Source organism: Globicephala melas, chromosome 1 (genome assembly GCF_963455315.2).
Source record: "Globicephala melas chromosome 1, mGloMel1.2, whole genome shotgun sequence".
NCBI lineage: Eukaryota > Metazoa > Chordata > Mammalia > Artiodactyla > Delphinidae > Globicephala > Globicephala melas.
The window spans coordinates 72,244,841-72,268,376 of NC_083314.1; the positions used below are offsets into that span (position 1 = coordinate 72,244,841).

Here is a 23,536-nt window from a genome sequence, read left to right on the forward strand (position 1 = left end):
AATAAGCCTTGAAGGAGTTTTCCCATGAGCCCTCCTCATTCCACACTGGCACAGCGGGCTTGCTGGAAGGAGTGCTAACTAATCTGGGATTACCAGAGACTTAGGAAAGGTGTGCTGTGAGCAGTTATGCACACCACAGTGCCCTGGCTTGGGTGTGGGGCACTGGGGCCTCACCAAGTTCGGCCTGGGGGGGGCACGAGGTAACTGGTGAGGATCTGGGAGGGAGTTGCACAGAAGATTAGAAGATTCCAGAGGTGGTTCAGATTGAGCCCTCAGTGATGCCCTTCCAGGCTTACAGTGCCCTGAACGTTTCCTATTGGTTCATCAATAATGACCTGTAGGACATGTGTGGTAGCTAGCCCAGCTTGACCACTCAGATGGGCCGATCTGCAGTAGTTTCTGGAAGTATCACCTCCATGCCAGGCCGGAGAAATAAAAACAAAGTCAGTCACCCCAAGAGTGAGTTCCTAGGACACAATTTCACAGAACATTGAGATCCATACATACAATAGAAGCGCAGTTCTACAAAGAATGGCTCCCTTTGAAGTAAAGAGCATCTAGTGGTTTCTGGAATTTGTCAAATACTAAAGGAATTTCATTTCCAACTTCTCGGTGCTGACTGTACCTCTGGTGTTCCCACGCAGTCTTGCCAGCTGCCTTCTTGTGCCCTTGGACTCTCTTCCCCCAGATCAGACCCATCTGAGAGAAACGGTCCAGTGTTGGTGACCATTCTGTAGGCCCTCACGGCTCAGCTGCAGTTCTTAGAGGGGGCTGTGTTCATAGCAGGGGCCAAGTGTCTTCGTACTACCAAGGGCCTCAGGTGGTGGCAAATAGGATGGCATCATTTTATTTTAGATTTTTTGTTCTTTATTTTTATTTTTTGGCCATGCCAGGCAGCATGTGGGCTGTTAGTTCCCCAAACAGGGATCAAACCTGCACCCCTTGCACTGGAAGGGCAGTCTTAACCCCTGGACTGCCAGGGAAGTCCCTTATTTTAGTTTTTTAAAATTAAGCTTATTCCAAAGGTCTGAACACGTGGCTCTGAAAAATACCAGTCCCACAGTCAATTGTAAAAACTTTGCTGCCATGCAGCCGTTAACCAGCCTCTTTCAGCAGCCTCATCATATCCATTAGCTTGGCATCAACACCATTTTGGAGTTGACCTTGGAAGGGTCTCCCCTATGGGACAACCCCCTGTATAACCATTACATTTTGTCTTCCTTGAAGGATGGCCTCATGTGTACGTCTTACATTTTCTTAGAGGGAAAAAGGGTGTGATTCAAAATTCCTCACCAAGTCTGCCAAATTTCTGGCAGCTTCAGGTCCAGAAGAAGTAAGAAATTAAAATGTAAACCTGTGCCCAGAACAAGGGCTGGCCCAGAAAGCACCAGGCCTCCTGCTTCAGGCGTCAGCTCCAGGCCAGCCGGAATCCTATTCAGACTGTTACCTATCACAGCTCGCTCTGCCTCAGGCCGTGACCGTGACCTGCCCTGGCAGGCCACCTGGCTCAAATCACCTCTTTGTCTCCTGGTTGGGCCTCCCCCCCACAGTAGGCACAACTGTAACTCTCCTTCTGGCTAAAGAGATCCGTAAATTCCCAGGTGAGGTAAATTTTAGACCGTATTATTATGTGCACAGCAATAACACAAAGCACAATAATAACCACAATGTTATTCCTCATGCTGGCAGCCCACCTCAAAGCTGAGAAAATGCAAATGAACCCCTTCTCCATTTATCTCCCACAGTATGTATGACGTGGTAGCTTATAGAACCACGGAGGAGTGTTAAGATATGTGGCTGTCCTATGCAGACGCGTTATAATCATGCTGTCTCCTCAGAGAACTGTACCACCCCAAACATCTTGTAGTAATTAGGGAATTCACTCAGAATAATTTCCTATATCCATTCCTTGGTTCCCACTGTAGTGACCAATCATTGTACTCAGTGCAGCCCAGGCTGCCCCGAGACAAACTGCCAACAGTCAAAGGTCAAGATGAAGCCATCTCTAACAGATAGCAACCAGTTCTCCTTAAATACTTCTAGCCCCACTCCCTCCAACCTGCGCTCCCAGATACTCCCAGAATATCAAGTATGAGCGGGGAAGGTGACAATACCTAATCTATGAAGATGTATAGGAGTCTTAGAATTTGAAATGTGGGATACAGAGCATCTCAGGATTAGAGGAATTTTACTGCTGCTATCCCGTGAAGTCCATAGAGGAATTCCCATCTCTGGGTTTGTTCTGCAGCTGCATTTTACTCTCAGACCACTTCAAGTGGTCCAAACCAGAAGTTTTGGTTTCTAGCTTTTACTCCTGGACGTACACCTGTTAGGGCAGCCGCTCACCCTGAGTCAGATCCGTTGAGGGCCCCCAGCTCTCAGTCTCTCATTCTCACTAGTGTCTGCTCCAGGCCCCCAGCCCTCTTGGCCTCACCCTTTTTACAACCCATCCAGCAGTACATTTATATTACACCTTCTACCACTTTGTTACTCCTAGTGTGGCCTGCAGACCAGCAGCAATGGCATCAGCTGGGAGCGTGTTACAAATGCAGAATCTTGGGGTGTGCTAGTCCTACTGAATTAGGATTTGCATTCCGACAAAACCCCCAGGCGATTCACATGCACATTAGTTTGAGAAGCGCTGTCCTAGGGTGATGCTTCTCAAATTTGTCTGCACATCAGAATCTCTAGGAAAGTTTTTAAAAATACAGATGCCTGGGTCCCACCCTGAACATTGCTAATGGAATGGGTCTGGAGTATGGCCAAGGCATCCGATTTTTAAAGCTCCCCTGGTGATCCCATTTTATTTTTTAATTTTATTGAAGTATAGTTGATCTATGATGTTGTGTTCGTCCCCTGGTGATTCTAATGTTCGATGCAAGGCAGGATTCTAACGACAGAGGACACTTATTATTAAGTTCTCTCTTAAGACCGCAACTCATAAGCTCAGGAGGCAGAAATCAGTTCAGTTAAACCAAGAACCTACTCTGTCCGAGGTTTTCTACTGTTGATCCAGTTTATGATAAGTGAGGGGCATCTGGGAGGCTCCAGTGTTTACCTTAATCCCAGCACTCCGACACTTGCCCACGGCATCAGGCACTGCAGCTCGGGGAGGGTCAATCATGGAGGTGAGCCCCACAGAACAAAGGTTATCCATGGGAAAATTGATTTCATCGGTGTTAAACTTGAATCCCTTGGAGTAAGTGTTCGGCAGACTCAAGAAGCAGAACCCTAGAGAGAGACAGAAGAAAGGACCAGTAGTCATTCCACTGTCTATGTCTCTATCCTGCTCGCCCCAACCTCCTAGATTTTTCAACCCACAACTAATGACTGTTTTTTTTTTTTTTTTTTGCGGTATGCGGGCCTCTCAGTCTTGTGGCCTCTCCCGTTGCGGAGCACAGGCTCCGGACGCGCAGGCTCAGTGGCCATGGCTCACGGGCCCAGCCGCTCCGCGGCATGTGGGATCTTCCCAGAGCGGGGCACGAACCCGTGTCCCCTGCATCGGCAGGCGAACTCTCAACCACTGCGCCACCAGGGAAGCCCTAATGACTGTTTCGATGCCACTCTTCAAAGGCTTCTCCCACAGCCTCCTCACCTAGCACGCATTCCCCCAGACCGCCCAGTTCCAAGTAGGCATTCTGGAAGGCTTGCTTCATTTCATCATCCATTGGGTACTGCTGCCCTTTCAGAAGGTAAGTAGAGCAAAACTCCAAGATCCTCTCAGGCGCCCCCTTCATGATCGGTACGTGGGTCTGGGAGCCGTCCTCCCGAAGGTGGACGGACACCTAGGGAGAGGAGAGGAACAGGAGGAGAGAGCGAGGTTTGGGGCAAAAAAGCAAGGGTAAGGTTTTTGAGGGTAAAGCCGACAGGCAAGCTGTGTCACACCTCCATTTCCTTTGTCCCCTAAACCAGCGCAGCCCCCCTCCCTCTAGCCAAATCCGACCTTTCGTTGAGCCCACCCCTCCTCCCTTGCAGGAACCCCCAGCCTGGTATTATCTGCACAGGAATCTGTTATCTTCTCAGCCAGACTGGACGTGAAGGGCAGCCCAGGCACTCTCCCCTCCCTGCTTCCTCTCTGCCTGGGTGGCTAGAAGCAGAAGTCATGGGGCCACAGAGACAGCAGAGTAGGCAGGAAAGAAAACTTAGGGTCAAACACCTGTGCTCTAGGGCCAGCAGGAATGCTTTCTTAGCTGTATGACCTCAGGTCAGTCCACTTAACCTCTCCAAACCTTGGCTCCTTTGATAAAATGTAAAAGGTTCTGCGTTGCCCACCTCATTGGGTTTTTATAAAAGAAAGATAATATTTGTAAAGAATATATTGAAAAACACTGACAGTTCTTTACCGTGGTTGTTTGAGCCTGAAGGACGGGATTAGGACGAATAGTAATAACAACATTTATTGAGCACTTACTATGTGCCAGCCACTGTTCCAAGTGCTTTACATGAGTTGTCATTTAATCCTCTCAGCTACTACCCTGTAGTAGTACTATCAATTTCTTTATTTTATAGATGACAAAACTAAGGTTAAGCTGTGTCCAGAATCACACAGCTAGAAAGTAGAGGCTGTCAAGGAAAGAACCCAAATTGACTCACTTTAGAACATGCTCTCTTAACCAACCTATGCTCTAAGTTCTTCGTTAACTCTGTCATCACACATTTAGTGGTGAAGTCTACTTAAAACTTATGATTGTTGCTTTGTTTTTATTAATACTGTCTTTTATTTTTTCCCAAAAGAATAAAGTTACCTATTCACTTTGAGTTACCAAACTCTCTAGGCATTCTGACTTGTTTAGTTTGACACTGAATCGTGGTTGCTTCTTATGTTTTTATGTTCATTTTGGGGACTGATGAATAAACTGTTTTCCAAGTGTTGCCAGTAGAATTTGTATAATCACATCTTTCATAATTTTGTTTATATGTTGAATGTACTGTTATTTTGTGTTCATGAATTTTTTTCTTTTTACCAATAAACAGAACACGTCTCAAAACCAAAAAGAAGAAAGAAAAGAATATATCGAAAACTGTGAAGCACAATGCAAAAACTGGTTAGCCATTCTAGCCCCATGTCTCCTGGAAACATGGCACGGCCCCTGAGAGGGGCTCGACGGTACGAGTTGGGGGTCGCTGTGGCTCAGCTGGGGAGGGGAGAGCGTAGTCAGGAAGGGAACCTGAGGAGACAACTTGAGGACAGAGAAATAAGATCAGTCTCATTTTTCATTTTCCTGTGATCTGGGAAAAGGAACTGTCTCTGGGTTTCCTCTTATGATCGACAGGAAATTCCTGCTACGTAGCCTGTTGGGTAACAAAATCAGCACACTGAGAGAAATTGAGCTTGTGGTACCGAGGGGACCAGACTGTACTGGCCCAAGGAGAAGCTGGGTGGGAAACCTGGGTGTAAGATGTGGTTAAAACGGCTTCTTTGGAAACTTTCTCAAAACTGTTATATTCAAAATATACTTAAGCAGTTAAGAGGGGAAATCTAAACTCATGTAAGGAGAAAGCTGTAAAAAAATTTTTTTTAATTTTCTGAGCGCTTAAAACCTATTTGTTGACTATCGGAGATTATCAGAGATGGCAGCAAGACCTGCTTAAGCTAGTAATTTGAGCACAGAAGCATCACATCTTGATAGAAAATTACAGGTGAAACAGATGGGAGAAATCTTGAAATATCAGAACAGAGAAACCTCTTCCTTTCATTTTGATCTCAGAGACGGAAAGAGACCAGGCCTTGCAAATGACCGCCAGGCTAAGATGTCCCTTGCGGGCCAGAGCCTCTGACTGTCCCAAGAACAAGCTGATTAAGGCAGGTTGTTCTTGGGTATGGAGCAAAAGGAGCCAGAGGGGTTTCCTTGGACCCCCCCAAGCAAGCCCCACCAGAGCTGGGTAGCTTGCAGGCTGGCCGAGCACACTTGGTGCAGAGAAGGATTTTGCTGTTTGAATTTGGTATTCGGTAGCTCAGAAAAGGCACTAACGTTGTCATTTGGGGGAAAGGTTGCTATTTTGTTGCATGTCCCCTCAAATGTCATGGGTATGTTTTACTTTTATTTTGAATCTTGTGGAAGGAGAGGTACCTAATTCTTTCCAGTCGAAGGCTTTAATCGGGTCCTGCCAAGCACAAAATTCCTGTCTGGTTAGTGAGGTCACTAAACGTCAGGAAAAAGTGGAAATAAGTTTGCAGTTTGGGCTTAGGGGACCTATCTTATTACACGGATGAAAAGTCAGATGAGACAAAAAACTATGAATCTGTTTCTTTAACTTTTACTCGTTCAGCATTCAGGGTGAAAATATAGGTAATTTGGTTTAAAAAGATCTATATAGGTTTTGTTATGGCTTTTTTTTTTTTTTTCGGTACGCGGGCCTCTCACTGCTGCGGCCTCTCCCGTTGCGGAGCACAGGCTCAGCAGCCATGGCTCACGGGCCCAGCCACTCCACGGCATGTGGGATCTTCCCAGACCAGGGCACGAATCCACATTCCCTGCATCGGCAGGCGGACTCTCAACCACTGCGCCACCAGGGAAGCCCTGTTATGGCTTGTTTTTTAGTTACAAAAATTGTTTTTTCTTGTGACAAAAGCTTTTAAGATCTATTCTCTTAAGCAACTTTCAAATATAAAAGTATGGAACGCCTCTTGAATTTGCCTGTCATGAGGGGCAATGCTGATCTTCTCTGTATTGTTCTAGTCTCAGTGTACATGCTGCTGAAGTGAGCACTATTATGTGTTTTTTAAGACACAAAAGCAAAACTGACTTTTGGGAGTTGAATTTCTTCTCTGTTACCCACACCTGATGTCTGACCTTTACGGTAGTACATAAATTTGGAGAATTCCACTCCCCTAAGTAAATCACGATTGCCCCATATGAGTCAAAGCTTAGCTGCTAGAGCCCCCATCATGGTGATGCCACCGTTCCCTCCTTTCCACACTTTCCTCAAAGCGTGCCAGGATTCTCACGTGGGAGGGAAGTACTGGGTTTCTTGTCCCTCACATGCATTTTACTGTTAGGGCCACCACTGTCCCTCCCTCAGCATTTCTCCTTCCCTTCAGTCCTCCTTCCCTTGTCAGTCCTCCCTGGATCATGGACAAAACAGCCCTGGGAAAACAGCTTCGCAAACACTCTGAAAAGCCCTGACCGCCTACCTGATGGCAGCTGCTAGAACTGCAGGCATGGAATGAAAAGAAATATTTGATGACTAGTGAGATAAGATGCCTCAGGGAAGTGGCTGGCAAATCCAACATATTCTGCAGCAGCAAATTTCACAGTTGCCACAGAGACGCCTTTAACGTGACTTTCTCCAGCCAGCCTTTGCTGCCTATGGACATTTCAGCACTTTATGACCTGCTCTCTGCACGAGTGGCGTAGCCTCAAGTCTGCTTATGACTGAATGCCTCTTCCTTTATCATCTATGCCTGCCTGTACCTGTTTGCCACTTTCCCTTAAGGTGACCCTTCCTCCTACCTGGGGTGCTGAGTATCGACCGTATCTGTTCTACAGCTCAGTCATAAAGGCAAAGGCAGATGACAAGCTTCCCCAGATGACAAGCCCATCCCCCACTGCTATCTTCCTACCTTTGTCGGTTCTGTACCTGGTACTTGTTGGTAGAATTAAAGGGAATTTCTGCCACCTTGGGGCTTTTCTCTCTCATCTCCTTCACAGAGCTGTAAGACTGCTCGATGAACTTGAGGAGGGCTGACTCAGAAGCATCCCCTGCTGTTGCCCGCTGCCGGGATGGGGTGGGTATAATGAGCCCGAGAGGCAAGGCACCTGGGCTTGCCAGTGGTGTCAAGGAGAGGAACAGAATGGGGAGGGGTGCTGGGGGCATCACCGAGGGCCAGAAAAAGAGATATTGAGGGGAGAGGGCAGGTTATACCCTGGACACTGAGGTACCCTTTACTCCCTTGGGCCTGACACCTTAGCTATGGGAAGGTACTCCGGATTAGCCTTAAAATCAGCCCGGTTGCAGAGGCCAGCGATTTGGGCCAGGATAAACCAGGTATCAGAGCCCTTGGCAAATGAATTCCCTAGGGAGAGAGAACAGAACTGTCAGCAGGGATAGGAGAGCTTAAAGCAGGAGTTTATTCACACCCCTTCTGCGCCCAGATGCTTCTCAGAGACAACATTTCATCTCCTCCACACCTCCCTGCTCTCCTCTCACTTTGCAGCTACCTTCTTGCTGTCTGGACTCACCACGCCCTGTCAGCTACTCATCACATTCCCCACATCCTTCCACTCTCTGACCGCCAACGCCACTAGTCACCAGTCTGTTCTTCGCTGGTGTCAGCCTCATAGATGGTCCTGTCGAACCACAGGTGGGCGACGGTCATGCGGTTCTGGGTGAGGGTGCCCGTTTTGTCGGAACAGGTGGTGGAGGTGGAGCCCAGTGTCTCCGCCGCCTCCAGGTTCTTCACCAGGCAGTTCTTCCGAGCCATGCACTTGGCTGTCAGGGTCAGACACACCTAAGGCCGTGAACAGGGGAGAGGGGAAACGGAGAGGAGAGCTCGGCTGCTCACAGCGCTTTGTGTTTTTGGAAATCTGATCGTTTTCACTGCTCTTTTAATTTTTTATATTTATTTCCCTTTTGTTACCACCTAGTCTTTAGAAACCCCATCTGTGGCTATGGGAAAGGAAATTAGCAAAGTGATTTTGGTTTGTACTTTATGGCAGAGTTTCAAAAGAAGAGTGCTTTCTTTTACCAGGGTATCATAGAGAATGATCTATTCCTCCTGGAATATTCCTCTCCCCCTCGATCCTTTCATCTTTTCTATTCTGCGGCCTCTACTCCATTCAAGTTCAAGCTACACTTCTTTCTCAAGTCCAGTGTTTCCAGGGACCACGGTGAGAGCTAACCTTTGATTGTGGCATAAGATGCTGTGTGTGGAGGAGGGTTGTACCAGTAGTTTAAAAAAGGAGTGGGGAGGAGAGAATGATGAAACTGAGAAGGACTGTTGCAGCGCTGAGAATGACTTGAGAAGTCACTTAAACCAAAAGGTTTGTGTTGACCATAAATCCAGTGAAAGTCAGGTGTGGGGCAAGGTTATTTTAAAAACGAATGAATTCTTAGGCTGCGGTTATGTACAGAATTCTAATCACGGAGTTATTATTTATTTACACAATATCATGAGTACTGATGTTTTTGTGCTAGTCTAACCACACCCTGGGTATTATTCTCATTTCCATTTTAAGAAGGGTATTGATAAAGGAGAGCATACCCCAAACAGGTGATCAGCAAGACAAGGGGTCTGAAGATGTGTCACAGGAAAAAGGGCTAAGGGAAAAGGGATTATACGACCTCTCCCCTGGAGAGTTTGTGGGGACATAATGGCTATTGTCAAAGATCTAAAGGGTTGGGCTTCCCTGGTGGCGCAGTGGTTGAGAGTCCGCCTGCCGATGCAGGGGACACGGGTTCGTGCCCCGGTCCGGGAAGATCCCACGTGCCGCGGAGCCGCGGGGCCCGTGAGCCATGACCGCTGAGCCTGCGTGTCCGGAGCCTGTGCTCCGCAACGGGAGAGGCCGCAACAGTGAGAGGCCGCAACAGTGAGAGGCCCGCGTACCGCAAAAAAAAAAAAAAAAAAAAAAAAAAAAAGATCCGAAAGGTAGGTTTGTAGAAGAGAGAGAATTGACTTATTTTGTATTTCTTCAGATGGGAAAACTGGGACCAAACAGGGAACCGTATGTCTGCTCAATATAATGAAATCTAACTAGAGCAATCCAACAATGAAATGAGGTCAGATAAAAAGGGGTGGGCTTCCCATGACTAGAAATCATCATCATCTCCTACAGATTTTATGCAGGGTATTTGGCATTGGTTGAAAGGTTGAATTTATACGGGCTTTGAAGTCCTTTCCAGTAAGATTCTATAAGCCTAAATTAATCTTCTTCTATGAACTGATGAATAAATTGAGGCCCGGAGTGCAGTGAGTTGGCCAGATTCACCAACCAGTACACCCAGGACTGGAACTCACTCCCGGTGATTGATAATCTATGCTTTCTGCATCGTAACTCACTTCTTTTCTCATTAAGGAGAGAAGGCACTGGAAAACAGGGGTGAAGGAAGTCAGTGGAATTTGGGAGCTCAATGATTTGACATCTGTATACGCATGAGAGTACTCTGCACTGGAGAGGTTCAGCCACGAAAGAGATACTAGTGATTTCATTTCCTTGGGGTCGTTTGTCTGCCCTGGGGCCACATTCCACCTTAGCTACTCACAGGGTTGGTGGCCAGCAGCCCCTCAGGCACGTTGGCCACAATGATGCCAATAAGAAAAATAACAGCCTCCAGCCAGATGTAGCCCAAGATAAGTGAGAGCCCAAAGAAAGTGACACCGAGGAAGACGGCCACTGCTGTGATCAGATGGATGAAGCGTTAGATCTCCATAGCCATGGGGGTCTGGCCCACTGCCAGGTCAGAGGTCAGCGAGGCAATTCGGCCCATCACTGTGGAGTCTCCTGTGGCAATCGCGATGCCCCGGGCTGTCCCTGTGGATGAAGGGGGAAGTCTGAATTGGAAAGGCTGTTGGGTTTGGTTCCTACAAAGAGAAAACTGTCAACAGTCAAAAACAAGGTGGAAACTCAAGGTCCTCTGAGAGGTTATAATGTTCTACTGTCTTTACAGTTCGCTTATGCAAGTGAAGGTCTCCTCATCTGAAGAATCTCTGAAGAGGTTTCACAGTTCTCCAGAGATACCCAATTTTATTGCCTAATGGGCTTCACTGTCAAGAAGGTCTTGTACTTAGTCTAAATCTCTTCCATTGCCTGTATGTTTCTTATTTTGTTCTCAGCAGCTGAAGAGCTTCTCCAGCCCCAGGAATAGTGGTTACCCTTCTGCTAGAATCCTGTGTTCCAATATCTCCCCATCCTCTAACCCAGGGCTACTCAATTTGCCGCCCCCATCCCCAGGAGACATTTGTCAAGGTCTGGAGGCACATTTGGTTGTCACGACTGAGGTTGCTATTGGCACCTAGTGGGCAGAGAGCAGGGATACTGCCAGGCATCGTGCAACTCACAGGACAGCCCTCCTCTCCCGCTACCACGAAGAACGGCGCGGCACAATTGTCAGCAGTGTCGAGGTTGAGAAACTCTGCTCTGACCGAGCCTCTTCCCTGTTTTGCTGGCTGGAGCCAGTCTGCCCCCTGCTGGGTGGCATAGGCCATAACATGGCCCCTGAATCAGACGGGGAACTTGACATACCCAGGATGTAGCTTGAAATGAGGGGCCCCATAAGGTTCTTTGCTCAAAATAATTCTTCCTGCTTTACCATGATGGCTGAAATTCCTACCATTAAAGTTACAGTCAGAATCACCCAGAAAAGCAACATATTATAGAAATAGCACTTATTTTCGAATCAGAAGGACTCAGGGCTAGAAGTTCAACTTCCAATGTACTAGCTGTTCACCCTGGAGTAAGTTACTTAAACTCTCTGAGACTCAGGTTCCCTCATCTTTAAAATGGGGTAAAAGCATCTACAAAGCTGTGAGAATTAAATGTTTTTAAAAGAGCCTAGAACAGGGTTGGGCACATGGCACTCAAATATTTGTTTTTTTTCTCCATTTAGATGAATTTAAGGTCTCCAGAAGGATGGCTAGAGAATCACACATACGCCTTGCAGGGTAGCTCTAATCTTGCAGCTCCCACGAACACCATAGCATGGAGCGGCCAGTCCATTTTCAAGGTCACCTTCAGCATTATGAGTCTGAGAGCAGGTTCTGCTCCGACCGACAGCAGACGCGTGAGGTCACTGCTATGTGAAGAGTGGTTCTGGAACGCCTCACAGTATGAGGCACTCTGCAGGTGAGCAGGAAGATACTAAAATAATTGAGAGGTGCTGAGAGGGTTTATTTTGGCAGGGGGTAGGGGTGGTTAGGGTGTGGTGTCACTTATAGCCATTTTGTGCCGTGGTTTAATCTAGTTCTTCATTTTTCTTCCTTCTGCTATGGTTTTCCCCATGCTTGGAGAGACAGGATTTAATAACTAATCCCAATGTGTCTAGAGAGGGGGAAGGTTGATGTCAACCTTGGGGAAGGTTAAGAAGGCCAAGCCTCCCATATTCCAGGCTAGACTGACTTCTTCCTGCGCCTTCTATACAATGCCAGAGAAATAGCTTACCATCTCCCCCCTACCCCCCATGAAGATGCATGAGAACCCAAAGAGAGACGTTTGTACCAGCAGCCCTGTCAAGGGCCACAGTGATGAAAGCAGAGAGGCAAGGGCCTAGGATAAAGGTTAAAGTGATGCTACCTGTTTGCAGATTGCACAGGGATTCCTCAGTTTAACAGTCAAGAGCTCCTTCAACCTAACTCCACCCTCTTGGTCACATCTTGGGTCCCTCTAGCCTCCTATTAAAAGCCTTCTCTATTCTAGTCACATCCCTGTTTCTTAGATGGAATTCCATCATCCACTTTGCCTGTTATTTGAAGCATATAATTTGTTGATGAAAAGCCTACTTTGGAAGGACAAATCTGAGCAAATTTCTTCCTAAAATTTAATAATAGGAATCTCATGTTTTTGGAGGAAGCTTGCTAACTTGCATCTTTCTGTTCAATCAAGTTAAAAATTTTTTTTAATATATATTTTATTTTCTAGTTGGATTCTTCTTCAGTCTTAATGGTACTCTACTCCTTTAAGCTATTTCCAAATTAAATAATTTTATTACCAGAGGGGTCATTAGCAAGCCTTATTCCAGGGGAGGTTCTGTGGAAAGAGCATGGGCTTTGGAGACAGACCTTCATTAGAATCCTTGATCCTCCTCTTTTTTGTTGACTTGTGCTCTCGGGTGCTGCATTTAATTTCTTTGAACCTTGGGCTTTCATGTGTAAAATAGGAATAATATCTGTTGTATAGTCTTGTTAGAATCAGATTTCTGTGGCACTTGACACGTGCTAGGCATTCAATCAAAGAATAGCTATTTCTTAGACACCCAAACATTTATTCTTAAGCATAAATGATGGTTTTCACGTGTGTTCCAGAGAGTTTTGCAGGCCTTCTTAAGCAGAAAGGATGAAGGAGAGGTTGACGTAATGATATTGAGCCCATTGGTACCACTTTGGCCAGAGCTGTCTCCCAGTTCAAGGATGCCCTAGATGCTAAGAACAAAGCCAAAGGTGTGAGTGGCACCTCTGGTAACTCAGATTTCCAATGTCAGTACCCTCTCTTGGGATAGTGAGAAGTTAGGGCTTACTTCAGGAGAAGAGTGACTTAGCAGAGCTGAATAATTTTCCTCCCTTCTGTGCTATTTTCAGCTCATAGAGCATAGTCCATTCACTAGATAGAGTAAAAATAGCTACAATTACAGGGCACTTAGAGTGTGTTAGGTCTTGTGCTAGGCATTTTATTGTGTATTATCTCCTTTAACCCACATAAAAATCTATGGAGAAAAAAAAAAAATCTATGGAGTAGTGACTTTTAGTATCATCAGTGCACAGATGTGGAAATGATGGCTTTGACCTTTCATCAAAGTTTGTATAGCTCATGAGGGATGAAGAAGGTAGACTATTTACTGGCTGTTACCTTCCCTACTGCCCTTAGAAGATAGAGAGGTCTGGAAATCTTTGTTTCAATCTTTGCTTTTGAATGTAGGCTACTTATGATGCGATATTCACCTTCCACACAGTTGGTGGAGAAGAAGCAGATATTTTGGGTCTCCAGAGGATTCTCATTGGTGAAATCAGAGGAGCGGGATTGGGGCTCTGACTCTCCTGTCAAGGATGAGTTGTCCACCTGGGATGGGAGAGAGGACAGGTCATGGAAAAAAAGCACCAACATCATCATTATTGACATGCAGAGAGAAGCATAAACTTACACACCACTGTAACCTCAGATCTGCACTTGTGACTTCTCAAGGTTCTGAACAATAAGATCATATTTTTTTGAACTGAGTCCAGGTCACTGCAGTGCTCTAAGACCATTCTTGGCCCCCTTCCATAGCGTTTCACATCCCCTCACCTTACATCCTTGTGAAGAGATAAGCCGGATGTCAGCAGGGATCCGGTCTCCCCGCTTCACTTCTACCAGGTCTCCTACCACCACGTCTTGTACAGGGATCTGAATCTTCTCTCCGCCTCGGATTACCAGAGCTTGCTGTGGGAAGATAGTGTAGGGTCATTTCCAAAGCTTTTTGCTCCCCTCATCCAGTTCCTGCTCTCTTTCCCTCTGATTCCCTTTTCTTACACTGTCACTCACCACATCATTCTCGAAGGTCTCTTGGGTAGATTGCAAATTCTTACCATCGCTGTCTGCAGGGCCCTTTGATGCTCCTCTCACTAAACTGTGAGGTCTATCTTCCCATTCCTACACTTAGGCTTGGCTGTATGGCTTGCTTTGGCCCATAGGACATTAGCAAATGTAGTGCAAGCAGGCACATAGAAAGTGCTTGCACACTGGGGCTTGCCCTCTGCCACCATATTGAATGTGCTCAAGATACCCTCCTGGAGGGAGAAAGATGATAAGGAGAGAGGCCCCAGCTGTCCATGACATCTCAGCTGAGGCCCCAGACACCTGAATGAAGTCTTGCAAGGCCACCCAGCACCAGCCAAGGTCAGCCCAGATCAGAAGAGCAGCCCAGCCACAGAACTGTGAGAAATACTATCTTCATTGTTTTGAGCCACTATGTTTCGGGGTGGCTTGTTTAGCAGCAAAAACTGATAGTCTCCAAACTCCTACTTCATTCTACCGAAACGTTTCCCACTGAACTCTTACCCGAGGAAGGAATTAAGTTATGTTGACACCAAAGGGAGAAGAAGCTCCTGGGCTATAATGCTAGAACATCATCGTGTCATGGGGAAACTTTGGGGCCTATTCCTTTCCAAGTTTTCAAGCCCTGTGCCTAGGAACCCCCTTCTACTGTCATATTATTTCCAGGTTCTTTAGATAAGTTTTATTTGAAAATAATATAAACTTTCAAAAGAGTTGCAAGAATAAAAATTGTACCAAGAACACCCATATAACCTGTACCCAGATTCATCTGTGAGCATTTTACCCCATTTGCTTTGTCATTTGTTCCCTGTCTCTATATATGTGTGTATGTAAATATTTTTTTTCCTGAACTATTTGAGGGCAAGTTACATACATCATGATCTTTTATTGTACATACTTCAATGTGCATTTCCCAAGAATTAGGATATTAAATAACCATAATACAGTTATCAAATTCAGGAAATTTCACATTGCCACAATACTTTCACCTGCTGTCTGCATTCCAGTTTTGTCAATGGACCCAATATATCCTTTACAGCGTTATTTTCTGCTCCAGCACAGGATTTGGTCTAGGGTCAGATATTACATTTAGCTGTCGCGTCTCTTTAGCCTCCTTTAATCCGGATCACTTCCATCGCTGTTCTTTGTCTTTAAGGCCATCGCCATTTGAAGAATCCACCCTCCCTTTGCCCCAACCGCCATTTTTGGAATAGAACCCTAAAAGATTTGGGGTTTCAGATTATGCTCATTGGATTCAGATCATGCCTTCCAGACCAGACCACTTCATGGATGTTATTGTGTTTTTCTCGGGGTACTTTTAAGGCCTGATAGAGTAAAACCTAAGTGAATGTCACCCTCATTACCAGCCTCACTCAGTTCACTCACGGTAGGAAATAATTCTTCAGGGGACATACAAATCATGCATTTGGCTGCATTCGACGCATCCTCCCACTATATCCTTCCACATGAATCCTACCTGAGGTACCATGCTCTTAAAAGACTCCATGATCTTGGAGCTCTTGGCCTCCTGATAATAGGAGAAGCAGCCAGCGATGATGACCACGACTGTTAGTACAATGCCGAGGTACAGCTGGGGGTTGGGAAACAAAGGGCTCATCAGTAGGTCCTTTTCTTCCTCTTCATCCTCAGAAAGTCAGCTTGCAAGGGTAACAGCCATTTTTCCAGGTGGAAGAAACCATGGGACTCGGTGGGAGAGCACAGGGGCTGAGAAGTGTCTGAGACAGGCCCGGTTCTCCGGGCTTCCTTGTGAAGGAACCTGGAGCTACAGTGAGGGGCCAGCAAAATCCCAGGCCCGAGAAAGCCTATATCTTCCTCTCCAGGAAGGCTATTCATGGGGTAGAGTGAGGCTATTGAGGGAGATGGAGAGGAAGGATAGGAAGAGATTAAAATTCTATGAAAGAGAATGGACAGCAAAGTGCTTTGATGACCAGTTGGGAAGATAATCAAAGGCCAGCAGGTTTCTGGGGGGAACGTTGTATCTCAGGGAGCTGAATCAGGAGCTATCTAGATAAGAGGGAAACCAGGAAGGACCAAAGCTTCCTTAGAAAATCCTGGGAGTATAGGGATTTGGGCCAGAGGACTTCAGGAGGGCTAGGCTGCTGAGCAGAAGAGTATCGAGGGCTAAGCAGACACTGGGCTTGGCAGTAGTAGTTGAACAGACTCACATTATCTTTGGTAGGGTCCTCATGGAAATATAACTGGGTGCCGTAGGCCACGAAGCAGAGACTGGCACCAGTCCACAGTAGGAGGGAAAAACCGCCAAACAGTTGTTTTCAGAATTTAACCCATTCTGGAGCAGTAGGGGGTGGGCTAAGTGTATTGGGTCCATCTCGAGCCAGGGTTTCCTGTGCCTCTTCAGGGCTATGGCCCTGTGTGGAAAAGAAATAGGAATGGATGGAGAACCACGAAACCGGACCAGTCTCCCATGCTCCTCCTTGGTTACCAGATGGCCATCCCAAACCCCTCCAATGAAGAAATTCTAGAGTTAGGGGAACTTACATTTTGAGGGCTTTTATTTAAGTTTATTTGTGGTCGTTGTATTAGTGGTTAGAGTAGCAGCAGCAGCAGTAATAGTGATAATAGCAGTAATAAATGATTTTGTTGTTGAACCAGCAGTTCTCAAAGTGTGGTCTGGGGACCCATGGGGTCCTGAGACCCTTTCAGGCGGGGTCCACAAGGTCAAACAATTTTCAGAATAATACTAAATTGTTTGTCTTTTTCCCTCTCATTCTCTTAAGTATACTGTAGAATTTTCCTAAGGCTACAGGGCACATGATAGCACAATAGCGTTAATGCTGAAAATATATGAGAATCTAGCTGTCTTCTAATAAAAAGCTAGACATGAAAGAGATTTGCAAAAATGTAAAATGCCACTAATATTTTTTTGTTTTGAAAAACAGAGTTATTTGTCATACAAATATTATCTGTACTAATATATAATGGTTGTTTATAAATGAGTTAGGAAATACTTTTTAATTTTCTCAATTTTAATTTCTAATATGATAAATCTAAGTAGACGTAATCCACATAAGCAAAAGCTCTTTGGGGTCCTTGATGGGTCCCGAGGACAAAGGTTTGAGAGGTGCTGCCCTAACCCATCCTCATTCTCTCATCGAATCCTGAACTCTCTTTGCGTAGTTACCATTTCATCTTTTTCTGAGTGTGTGTCCTTGGCTGGGCGCAGGTTAAGGGTAAGAACATTGACCTTGAACTTAGGGGCTAGATTTCTAGCCCTGCTTTTGTCCTGGCAGCCTCAAGGTCGGGAATGGAGACCCTCTGCCTCCCTCAGGGAGTTCCTTCACTCACCTTGGTTAGGTCCACAGAATATTTGGTGCTCAGCTCGTCCAAGGTTAATTTGTGATCATCCTGAGGGGACAGTAGAGTCATTGAGGGACAGGGGGTGACACATCATTTCTAGGGGAAACATTTCAGGGAAGAGAGGTGGCACTGGTTGAGGGACAGGGAGTGATGCATCATTTCTAGGGGAAACATTTTGGGGAAGGGAGGTGGCACTGGCCTGTGTGATCAGTTTTCAAGGTGAGACGTTAGAAGCCTAAGGGTTGAGAGGGGTTTTTGGAGGGCAATTTGTCAGCACCCATTTCGGGTGTTCTTACCATGACCACTTCCTTCTTCAGGTCCTCCATCTCTCTCTTTTTTGTCCTCTTCATCTTTCTTTTACTCATTTTAGGACCCTTAGGTCTTGGGCTTGGATTCTGCTCATGAGGTGTCATGGTCCCTTTTCTCCCTCCAAGCCCCGTGGCTTTCCCTGGATATGGCCGCACCAGATCAACTGGTGGGAAGAAAGCAAAGAGAGTGAGGGGTGTGAGGAAATCAGGAGGAAGGAGGGGGAGAGGGGTGAGAGGAAGAATGGCTGAGCCGGGGGAGGACTGAAGGAGAGAGAGAGGGAGGGTGGTCAGGCGGCAGCGGTGAAGCCCTAGATGGAGGAGGACGAGGCGTCAGGAAGGAGGGCACAGGAGGGATGAGAGGAGCCTGGGGCCTGAGGTACAGGAAGGAGAGGGGTGAAGAGAGGGAGTCGAGGAAATGAAGTGTGGAGAGTACTATGTGCCTAAGTGATGAAGATGCTGCAGGGCCCTGAGCAGGTGGGAAGTGCAGTGGGCTTCAGGGCACGCTGGGAGCTCCCCCCAGCACCGAGGCAACAACCAGGCCTGTTGTCACAAAGACCTCAGGAAAGTTCTAACTGAGAATCCACAAGTCTCAGTCTCTGGGTTTGAGAATGATTGGAGAAGTTTCTGCCACAGAGAGAACTGCAGTCTGATGGCAAGGCTAGAACAAAGTCCCAGTCTGGTCCTGCTAACCTCCGAGACTCAGAGGTACCCTAGATAGCTGACTCAAAAAATAAAGCAGGCAGTCTGTGTGTGTGTGTGTGTGTGTGTGTGTGTGTGTGTGTGTGTGTGTGTGTGTGTGTTTGCTGAGGTGCCCTGCCCACAGACATTGACTTTGAGCTTTTGGTTGTAGGAGATCAGATAGCAGAATAGGTCAGATCTTGGACTTTTGAATCTGTCCTGGGTTTGGGTCCTGACTCCGCTGCTTACTGGCTGTGTGGCTTTGGGCAAGTTACCTAACCTCTCTGTGCCTCTCTTTCTTCATTGGTAAAGGGGGCTACCATCTGCATTGTAGGGTGGCAAAAGTAAGGATTAAAGCAGGGTGCTCCATGTAAAACACGACGTGTGACTTATATAGTATGTGCTCAATATATAGCTTGAATTAAATATTATAAGTCTTACCTGCAGCTTAATGTGCAGCTCTTCTCAGTGAGACTAAAAATATGCTTTTCACGTAATAACCCTGAATTTCCTCACTTTAGTACGACATATTTCTCTCTTCCATTCACCTTCTTTGACATCTCAGTAAGTGGTTTGACTGTATTAACTTTATATGTTTTAAGTGTAAATTATACTCTCCCTCCTTCTGAAAAAAGATCTGAAGCAGCTGTATATTTCTATAATGTACACATTTTTTTTTTCAGTTATGCATGTCAACATACATTTTCCCTTTCTATTTTTGGGTATTTATTTAATTGCATTTTGGCTTGGCATGCTTTTAAAAAATATGACTGGATCAGAAAACATCCATCTTGGTGCTGATGTAACCCTCCTTCAGTATTCAGAAATAGAAATTTTCCCTTCCCAGCTGGGACAAATAATAGTCTGTTTCTTTAATAGATTGGATAAGATTTTTCTTCTCTATTAAAAGTGTACCAAATAAAAACAGAAAGTCCCACTTTCTCTCCCCCCAGACTCAGATTCCCCACGACTGATGTTACTGCTGTTGGCAGTGTGCTGGGTATCCTTCCAGGTTTTTTTCTACATTTATACCAATAGTATCTATAAGGAGGTAGAGTCTTACCTTTTATAGCATCATTCAGCTCCCCTTTCATTTATGTAAAGATTTGCTTTTTAATGGCCACAAGGCATGCCATATTCTGTATTGACGGTGGTCTATTCAATTATTCTCACTACGGATGGATTTACAGGATATTTTCCTTTTTTTTTTTTTTAACCACTGAAAGCACTGCTGCAGTGGCATCCTTATATATAGTACTTTCGGCCCTTGAGCTTCAATTTATGTAGAATCGATTCCTGTTGCTGAATCATAAGATACTCTTATTTAAAACCTTAAAATGTTCTACCAGATTGCTCTTCAAAAGAGCTCTTCTTATCCATATCCCAGCAACAAGATGCAAAAATGTCCACTCTCCACACCTTTGATTATATTGGATGACCTTGACCGTTTTCATTTTTCCTATTATAATTGGTGAAATTTGGTATCTTACAGTTTTAATTTGCATTTCTTTATTGTCTATGTAGCATCTTTTTCTTATATTTATTGGCTTTCTGGACTTCATTTTCCTTTTTCTGAATTGTTGTTCTTACCATTTGCCCAATTTTCCATTGTTTTCTTTTCCTTATTGATGTGTTTGAAGGGGTTCCAATGCCTTTTCATATACATTACAAATATTTTCTCCCAGCCTTTGTATTTAATGTAGATCATAAAATCCCTAAGAGCAAGGTTAGAATTAAAGTTAAAATTGTTAAGTTAATCTATGCATCATCTATGTGACAACAGCATTTAGCCCAGCCTTGAACATAGGAGATCCCTCAAGGCAACTTTATTGACATAAAATCAAGTGAAATTAGTTTCGGAAACCCCGTTCTGTTCCACAGTTCTTAGCTCAAAAGTCTACCTCTTCAGAGAGGCCTTCTCTAATTGCTAAATCCAAAATAGCCACTCTCACACGCAGCCCTCAATCCATCACTTGTGGGCTTCACTGCACTTTTTGCCCTCTGAAATTATCCTGCCCATTTATCTGTTGACTTCTTGTCTGTTTCTCCATGACAGTGGGGACCTTTTAGGCTTATTCACGGCTTTACACCCAGGCCTTAGAATAGCACAGAGTGGTTCATCTACAAATAGTTCCTAAAAATAAGTTGAACGATGAATTTTCAGGTTTTATCTTAATGTTATAAGGTTTGATACCCATCATTTTGGTCCGCTATGTTTTAAAACCTATTAGGGTAAATATGCTAGCATCACAGTTATCTACTCATTTGCTTCATAATCACTTATTAAAAACTCTGATATTCTTGCCTGATCACACTTGCTGCAGAATGTCACAACCAACATGTCATGTTTTATAAAAATACAATGAGGCTTTTAATTGATACTGGATTGGCTCTTTATAGCAACTTATTTTTATCTTTACTACATTCTGTCTTCCCAAACAGCAGTTAAGTTTAGCACTCCATGTTTGTTTGTTTTTTGCAGTACGCGGGCCTTTCACTGTTGTGGCCTCTCCTGTTGCAGGGCACAGGCTCCGGATGTGCAGGCTCAGTGGCCATGGCTCACGGGCCCAGCTGCTCTGCGGCATGTGGGATCTTCCCAGACCGGGGCACACTTCCCGAACCCATGTCCCCTGCATCGGCAGGCGGACTCTCAACCACTGTGCCACCAGGGAAGCCCTCCATATATATATATTTTTTAGTACTCTCATTGTACTTTTTTTTTTCTAATATTTTAATTTTATTTATTTATTTAGCTGCTCTGGGTCTTAGTTGCAGCATTCGGGATCTTTTTTAGTTGTGGCATGCGGGATCTTTAGTTGTGGCACGTGGGATCTTCGTTGCCTCGTGTGGGATCTACCTTGCAGCACATGGGATCTTTAATTGTGGCCTGCGGGATCTAGTTTCCTGACCAGGGATCGAACCCAGGCCCCCTGCATGGGGACTGCAGAGTCTTAACCACTGGACAACCAGGGAAGTCCCTCATTGTGCTTTTAATCTTCTTTAATAAGTACCATATGTCACACACACTAAATCTTGAGTATATTTTGTTCTGGTTCTGTTGTAAAGAAAAGCTCTTTGTACTGTATTTTCTAATATTTAGGGATAAATTTGATTTTTTAAAAATCAATATCTTGTACCCTGTAACTTTGAACTCATTACTTCTAGGACATTTTTTTGTTGTTGCTGCTGTTGCTTTGTTTTTGTTGACTTCCATGGATTTTTTTAGGTATTTAATCATGTCCTGTACCAAAAAAATATGTTTTTATTTCTTCCAGTTTGTCTCTTTATTTAGACCATATAAATACAAACTTCTTATCCAAGATTTCAAATGTTGCTGCTATGGCTTTTGTTATAGTTGTTATTATTGTTTTCTAGACTTATGCATCCCTTCCTTGCTTCTCTGAACATGGTTACAGTTTCCTATATGCTTTTTCCTCCAACATTTTAATCAGAAATAAATGTTAAATTTTACTGCTAACCTTCTAACAACTTTTGAAATGATTATTTAATCATTTTTCTAGTGAATATTCGTGGTTAGTTTTCTGTATAATATACCGTCCTTGAATTTCACTATTTGGTAATAAAGTTATATATATATATATATATATATGTTAACAAATGTATATATAAGCAAATATATATATTTGTTTTTATTTTATTTTATTTTATTTTATTAAATTCTATCAAAACTGTATTTGTCTCATTAAATAGGCTGGGCCATACAAAATTTTCTTCTACATTGTAGTACAGTTGAAATAATATAAGAATGTTCTTTGAGGTATTTGGAAAAAATTTTCCACTGAATTCACTGGAGCTGAGGATGTCTTTGAAAGACTCATTTTATTTTAAATGTCTTCCTTGAATATTGATCTAATCATTTTTTCTATTTCATCCTGCATTCTTAGCATTATGAATATTTAGCTTGTCGCCTGTCTCTGATGAATCATCATATTTCCTATTCTGTAGCTAAAAAGGAAATGGCATGGAAAGCATGTCTGCCTGGGTCAGAGGTGGGCCTTAACCTCTAACATTATATCCCATAGTAAGATTCTCTCACCTTTTCAGTAAGATCCTCTAAGATGGTTGACTCTTAATCCCCTACTGCATCCTTAAGGTCATGCCCTCTCCCTTTGGTTCTAATCACTTGGGTCTGCCCACCCCCTCTGGTCAAATGTTCATTGCCCACAGATTCCTGGTTCTCCTTGCAGCCTCCCCAGTTCACTAAACCATTGTGCTAGTCAGGCTCACTCCGTGCCCACAGGTTTACTGTTCCCACAGTTGCCGCTAAGTATGGCCTGGTGGTGAAGAGGGCTGCCCTGTAGCCAGACTGGTCTTGGGTTTGAAACCTGATTATGATGCTTACCACCTTTGAAGCTGAATGCATACTTTTGCCTTTCCAAGCCCTAGTTTTCTCATCTGTAAATTAAAGATAACAATAGTCTCCCTCTTACTGGATGAAGAGGATTCTTTCAGTCATCCAACCAACATTTATTAATTGCCCAATACATGTCAGGCATCGTTTTAGGTGGTAAATAAAGGTGGTGAAGAGAAAAAAATCCCTGTGTATGTGGAACTTATTCTGGAGAAGGAGTCAGGCAAATAAAGTATAAGCAAAATACTATATGTATATATTTGTATACATATGAATTATATATATATTAAATTAAAATATTAAAATTATATTCAATAAATATAAAATATAATAAAAATTTAATAAAATATATTAACATTTAAAAATATATATTTTAATATATTATCTATATCTACTCATCTATCTAAATTTGAGCAAGTTAGTGTTTATGACTAGAAACAAAGAGAATGGTGAAAGAGATGCCAGAAGTGCTATTTTATTTGGTGAGGTCTGTGAGGGCCTTGCTGAGGAGGTAATGTTTAAGGAGTGATCTGTGTAAAGCGAGGAAGCCAGGCATGTGAGTCACTAGGGAAACTAGGTCCCTCCTGATAGAGGGACCATCAAGAATAAAGGTCCTGAGGTGGGATTAAATGAGACTCTACAACTAAAGGTCTGAC

At 44.4% G+C, this 23,536-nt stretch overlaps 1 protein-coding gene, 1 long non-coding RNA gene and 1 pseudogene across 3 annotated transcripts in view; 1 reads left to right on the forward strand and 2 right to left on the reverse strand.

Moving 5' to 3' along the window:
* The window catches only part of LOC115844620 (sodium/potassium-transporting ATPase subunit alpha-4-like), a 30,007-nt gene extending 11,748 nt beyond the window's left edge, over positions 1-18,259 (reverse strand). The window contains 12 exon segments of the mRNA XM_030841923.2: positions 3,059-3,231; positions 3,596-3,785; positions 7,582-7,716; positions 7,908-8,017; positions 8,254-8,452; positions 10,204-10,472; positions 13,592-13,709; positions 13,935-14,069; positions 15,661-15,774; positions 16,370-16,573; positions 17,511-17,570; positions 17,819-18,259. Of these exon segments, the coding sequence (XP_030697783.2) occupies positions 3,059-3,231; positions 3,596-3,785; positions 7,582-7,716; positions 7,908-8,017; positions 8,254-8,425 (780 nt within the window). The 5' untranslated portion in view covers positions 8,426-8,452; positions 10,204-10,472; positions 13,592-13,709; ... (3 more) ...; positions 17,511-17,570; positions 17,819-18,259.
* The window catches only part of LOC132597198 (uncharacterized), a 57,449-nt gene that overhangs the window by 27,790 nt on the left and 6,123 nt on the right, over positions 1-23,536 (forward strand). The window contains exons 1-3 of one of the 2 annotated variants that reach the window (XR_009563611.1): positions 3,551-3,692; positions 4,975-5,107; positions 11,548-11,783. This is a non-coding gene — a long non-coding RNA (uncharacterized lncRNA). Of the gene's footprint in view, positions 1-3,550; positions 3,693-4,974; positions 5,108-11,547; positions 11,784-23,536 lie in introns of those variants that run through there. The other variant, XR_009563612.1, reaches the window with a different exon arrangement.
* On the reverse strand, positions 6,611-6,710 carry LOC115844851 (U6 spliceosomal RNA; annotated as a pseudogene).